The 6,365-nt window shown below is 41.6% G+C and overlaps 1 protein-coding gene across 1 annotated transcript; it reads left to right on the top strand.

The window, feature by feature from the left end:
• Positions 1–973: 973 nt before the first annotated feature.
• LOC101071240 (vimentin A2) lies at positions 974–6,103 on the top strand. The gene is made up of 9 exons (XM_003975449.3): positions 974–1,571; positions 1,838–1,898; positions 3,663–3,758; positions 3,926–4,090; positions 4,686–4,811; positions 4,955–5,175; positions 5,260–5,303; positions 5,388–5,473; positions 5,580–6,103. The coding sequence occupies exons 1-9, from the start codon at positions 1,054–1,056 to the stop codon at positions 5,619–5,621; spliced, it is 1,359 nt and encodes a 452-aa protein (XP_003975498.1). The 5' UTR covers positions 974–1,053; the 3' UTR covers positions 5,622–6,103.
• Positions 6,104–6,365: the final 262 nt, after the last annotated feature.

Raw genomic sequence — 6,365 nt, 5'->3', positions numbered from 1 at the left:
TTACTTCAGAATTATGTAATAACTTTCCTTGGAAGTTATTACACATGCAACACTGTCCACTGTGATGATGTTAGTCTGAAGACTGATGCATTTCATTCCGATAACTTTTGAAACAAGAAGCAATTTTAACTTTGGTTTATCTTTCAGTTCAATTTCCCTACGGGGATGAATAAAGCACATCTTAATCTTAATTAACAAAACAGTCCTGAATATCACCATGTGACATAAAAATGATGACTGCGTTTTGACCGTCAACAATCAGCTGACGTGCGTGGTGTCCAATGCGTGCATTTTTAATCGTGACCAGATCTGCCAGATGCCATTTTGTTGTGCAAAGGATGATAAAAGGATTCACTGGATTCTGGAGTAATTGACACAAGCATCAAACCTGTTTGTCAGATACAGAAGGTATCTGTGAAGATTCTCTCCCAGGCACCTGATCTTCATAAATAAGCCTAGTCTTAAATAATACTTGCTGAACTCCTCCACTTGAACATGAAACACCATCAGTGTCTACATGCCTTTAGCCTTGTTCCTCAGCCACCATACTGAAATTTTCCACCATGTATCCATGTATCCAAGACCTTCAGAACCTTTAAAGACCACAAGGAGCTTTTCACCTCATAAATGAAGTCTTTAGTATTCAATTCGTGAAAAGGAACATCGCCAGCATTTTAAATCTTCAAGTTAACAAATACCAATCAGTGCATCAGCATCATAAATCCCAGGGCGCTTTACAGAACATCAGAAAACCACCATAACATATAAGAATGCCCAGTGCTTGTTCTCTCAATTGGCTGAGGAGTACTATCCATTTTGACTTTGCTGTATAGACAAACACATATATCTTCCGTTATTTACGTTTGGAACCTGCAAAAACAGCTTTCTCGTGTTCTGTTCTCTGATTGGCTGATTATACGTCACTTCAGGCGCCGACGATGTATTTGCATAAAGGGGATCCTATAAATGCAGAACGCTTTCGAAAACGCCTCCAAAGACGCGAACTCACATCCCGTAAGAGTTTTCTCCCTGCTCCACCGCGTTTCAGGCAAAATGACGCATAGATCAAATCCACATTCTTCTTACCAGAGGATGTTTGGGGGAGACAGGCTCGTGTCCCGGACCAACTACTCCAGCCGCCAGTTCTCCAGCCCATTGCGCTCTTCTCGGGTCTCTTACAGCCTCTCCTCCGCTCCGACCGTCTATGCAGTGAAGACCCAAAGGCTCCGGAGCACCGCTGCCATGGCCTCCGAGAAACTGGACTTTTCCCTGTCCGACGCCATAAACACCGAGTTCATCACGAACCGCACCAACGAGAAGGCACAGATGCAGTCGCTCAACGACCGATTCGCCAGCTACATTGAAAAGGTGCGATTCTTGGAGCAGCAGAACAAGATCCTGCTGGCGGAGCTGGAGCAACTGCGGGGCAAAGGCACCTCCCGGGTCGGAGATCTGTACGAGGATGAGATGCGAGACCTGAGGCGTCAGGTAGACCAACTGACCAACGAGAAGGCACGGGTGGACGTTCACCGGGACAACCTGGTGGACGACATCGAGAGGCTGAGAGAGAAGTAGGAGGCGTGGACCCTTTAAAATAGTTTAATAAATGTTTTGTGTGACTCTATAAGACACTGTATGCATATTCTTAACCTTTATCCTTAAATGTGTATCCACCATAAGACGCTGCGTAATTTTTTTTTTTTAAATGGCGCAGATTGGCAAAAAAATGAGTTTGACGTGTGGTGACAAAGTTTCTGCCCTTCTTGAAGAGTATGTCTACCCATTTAGTCTGTCTGTCAAAATCAAATACCATTTTCTTTTTTGTCTGTCTTTGCAGATTGCAGGATGAGATAGCCCAGCGGGAGGAGGCTGAGAACAACATGCAGAGTTTCAGACAGGTACATATTTAATCCAAATGCATAATGCATTGTCTCACTTTGGTTCTATTTTTTACAGTGACTATCCAGTTACCATCATTTTTAGGCACACAGCACACCCTGATTTGGAATAACCGTGCACTCAGGCCATAGTACTTTTCCTTGTTTTTGTTTTTCTGCTAAGCGGCAAACTTTTTTTTGCATAAATGAATAAATCAAAACCTTAAAGATATCATTGGCAATTAGATAAATATCAATACTATATAAAACAACAACCCTCTAACATTAAAACTTAAAGCCATTATAATAATGACCCTGAGTCTCATTTTAACTAGTTATCTGGTTTAATCATCCATTTTGTCTCTGTCAGATTATTACTGCAGAGAGAAATATTCTCTCCTGATGACACAACAGGAGATTTTTGGCAGGATATGAAGTAGCTGTAGAGCTGAAGTGACCCTAACACTGTGCCCGGGTCAATTTGTGGCTGTTGAGTTAAATCAGGCCTGCAGTGAGGAGATCTTTTTATGTCCTGCTGGTCACACTGAATAAGCTGGACACACACGCAATAACAGTCAGACCCAATGTGGTTATCAGAGCGAGAAGACAAGCCACCATGTGATCCGGTGGGCTGAGTGTAGGGGGTTCGTTTTTGGCTTGTTCCATGAAATAAACCAAAATCATGCATGTAAATGCGTAGTGAATATCAGGCTTTCAGGATATGCACTAAATGCCACATATTCATGAGCGTACTGTTTCAATGGCAGTGAGGATGCCACAGTGGGTGACTGCGATGGCATGGAGACAAAAAATGCAGGTCCTACGGGCTGATCTCAGCCAGTCAGGCAGACAGTCACTCTTCCAGCCTCAGGCCTGTTCAGAAAAACCCTCCTGAATAGGTCACTTTGTTTGTGGCATTAGAGCAGTTGAGGCAAAGCTGCTTCATTTGCTGATACCTCAGTCAACAACTTGCCAACAGCCTGACAAAGCACAAACTTGTGGTGCTACTGTATGTGTGTTCATGTGTGTGTGTAAGAGAGACTCATATAAGCCGTAATCTAATCCAGTAAAGAATCCTGCACGAATGTCTTTTAATTGTGCTTCAGGTTTAATTCGGTTTCACTCTACGAGGATGCGATAAATACTACAACAGCCAGTTGTTAACAGCCATTCTAAGAGCTCTCAGAGGAGTAACGGCAATTAATATTAAAAAAGAAAAAAAGAATTAGGACCATGTTAGCAGTGCTTTGACACCGGTATTTTAATTAATCTCATTTGAATTAACCATATTCTCAGCCAGCCATGCGTGGAAGAATAGAATTATTGATGATTAGATGTTTCTTTTTCACAGAGATTACTGTAGAGTTTCGACCTCAGGCTGCTAGGATGCGGTAGCTGGAAGGGAATCGAAATGATTTATATTATTATATTATCAATAATAGAAGATATTGATTAAATACTGGCTAAAGGAATTTGTACTTTGAAACTTGTACTTAAAACACTACTGGCTATTTTTATATTTTGCATCTGTTCCAGGTGAGAGTAACTAAGAATTGTGATCTGAAGGTGATGCATAAATGCAACATGTGACGCTGGAAGACACCTTTAAATCTCCCTGACACTTGTCATGTGTCTTTCATTAACTCTTATTGGATGCATGCGCCTGAGACCTTGCTAACCTGCACAATAGCGCATTTTAGTCAGCAAGAGAAATTATAATGTCAGCGAATGCATAATTTAAGTCACCTTGTGTCAGCGGATTAGAAAGATATTGTGACCCTACAGGATGTGGACAACGCTGCGCTTGCCAGACTTGACCTGGAGAGGAAGGTGGAATCACTTCATGAGGAAATAAACTTCCTCAAGAAGCTGCATGATGAGGTAGGGTTCCCCATTTGGAATATGCCCATTTCTGCTATAAAATGTCCCCACAGATAGTTTGAATTGTCTCTTAAAAGACGAGCGCATGTATATCAAGAAGAATTTGTCACAATGGGGTTTCCACAAAATTGCCAATGAAGCAGAAAGTATAAATGTTTGTCATGCAGGAAATGCTGGAGTTGCAAAACCAGGTGCACCAGCAGCAGCATGTTCAGGTGGACATGGAGATGGCTAAACCTGACCTGACGGCTGCTCTGAGGGACGTCCGCCTGCAGTACGAGAACCTGGCCTCCAAAAACATCCAGGAGTCTGAGGAATGGTACAAGTCCAAGGTAAATTTTCAACAATCACACTGAGCTTTAGCTCAGAATAGACTGTAATATCTTAACTGTAACACAAAAAACAACTACAAGAAGAAACATAATGAACTTAAATCATAAAAAATGCATTTATTTGCTGGTTATAATTTCACCAAACTTTTTCAATTATTCAAATCTTAAGCAGTTCCAGGATGACCAGAGCTCTTTAATGAATCAAATTGGATTCTTAATGACTTGGCACATAGAAACAAGCAAAGTCTATAATATAGTCTGGACACATTGATTTAAATGTGTAGTTTGCATGAAAATCAAGCTCTTGACATGACTTATTTTTTTCAAACCTTTGCCCATATAATTTAAAAAATTACAGTTTAAGTCGGACCACAGGGCATTGAAAATAAGAATTAATTCCTGATTGATTCACGTGTATAAATAGAGAATTGTAATTATTGTTGTTTGTTGTCTGCAGCTCAGCTCAACAGTGTTTTTTTTAAAAACTCCAGGCAGTCTCCATCTAGCTCTAAAAAAAACATCAAGTGCTCCCCCCACATGAAAAATTCACCAGTCCTCACTGCTGAGTTGTTTTTTTCTCCCTGTGACATTCAAGTTTGCTGACCTGACCGAAGCTGCAGCCAGGAACAATGATGCTCTACGGGTGGCAAAGCAAGAGGCCAATGACTACAGACGGCAGGTTCAGGCGCTCACCTGTGAGGTAGACGCCCTTAAAGGGACTGTGAGTATGCCATTTTTGCCTCATGCTGTAGGGGGAAGGACATCAGTGCTACAAGCCAGTGCAGGTCAAGGTCTTAGACCATTGTCTCATGCTGCAGATCTCATGCTACATGCTTTATGTTGTGCCCTGCTGTCTGCTCTCAGAATGAGTCCCTGGAGCGTCAGATGAGAGAGATGGAGGAAAACTTTTCACTGGAGAATGGCGGCTACCAGGACACTGTCAGGCAGCTGGAAGAAGACATTCACAGCATGAAGGATGAGATGGCGCGCCACCTCCGAGAGTACCAGGACCTCTTAAATGTAAAGATGGCCTTGGACATTGAAATCGCCACCTACAGGAAGCTGCTGGAAGGAGAAGAGAGCCGGTAAATGATCACAGTGTGTATGCTTTCACAAAGGTGCATGTAATGATCTATGAAATGTCATTTTTTCCCCAATTTTATTTTCAGCATCAGCACTCCACTGCCAAGCTTTGCTTCTCTAAATCTTAGAGGTAGGACTACATTCAGTCCACTGATATAGCAGCTGGTGTTTGTTGTGAAATTGTAACACAACATACCCTTTTTTTCTTTCTTAGAGACAATGCTTGAGTCCAAACCTCACATTGAAACCACAACAACTAAGAAGGTTCTCATCAAGACCATTGAGACAAGAGATGGCCAGGTAGAATCCACTTCAAGTGATTTTTAATCAATCAAGTAGTCTTCTGACGGCCTTTTGACCTTGGACGCAGAACTCATTAGCCCGTCTCTGTCCTTTGCTTGTTCAGGTGATCAACGAGTCGACCCAGAACCACGATGACATGGAGTAATGTTTGTCTGTTTCCTTTGCCAAAACACCTGAACTAAAGCAATAAATAGAAACACACTTCACTTGGACTACAGAGGAAACAAGCATAGCAATGAGGACACAGCTTCTTAAAGTGCCTTTATTGGTGTGAAGATCCAGCCAGCACCGTAGATGACTCTGATGATTCTGCTTATTTTCTGCTGAAAGTATTACCTTTTGTCACATTTGTTTAGAGGCAATGATAGAGGTAGACAAGCGCATAACTCTTCTACATAGCTGACCTTTTTTCCTGTGAACTTGTACCATTTTCAATATAACCTCTGTGCATCACAATATAATCTATGTCCGCCAGAGTTGACTCACTTGCCTGTGCGCAGCAATAAACTTAAAAATGTAACTTACACATGCAGTTCACCATTTTCTCAAAAATAAAGCAGCATGAGATGCATTAGCTCTGAAAAGGAGAGACTACTGAAATAAAAATTAAACAATTTAAAAACCACAGCCAGCTCCAGACAATCTTTTTTTCTGTAGTCAGGCATAGTCATGTGACATTAATAAATGTTTACAGAACACATGGCAAGTGGAACGAACACTAAAATAACATAAAATGACATAAAGAAAAAAAACATATATAGATAACATTTAAAAAACAGATTTTAAACTGAACTCTCCCGGACTTCCTTGCGGCAGAGGCAGCTATGGCATCATCACCTGATCCCTGCCTAGAAACGTCTCCCTTTGTGTCCATATTTTTCCTCCATTT

This window comes from Takifugu rubripes, chromosome 22, assembly GCF_901000725.2.
Source record: "Takifugu rubripes chromosome 22, fTakRub1.2, whole genome shotgun sequence".
Taxonomy (NCBI): Eukaryota; Metazoa; Chordata; class Actinopteri; order Tetraodontiformes; family Tetraodontidae; genus Takifugu; species Takifugu rubripes.
This window is presented reverse-complemented; position numbering and strand designations above follow the sequence as displayed.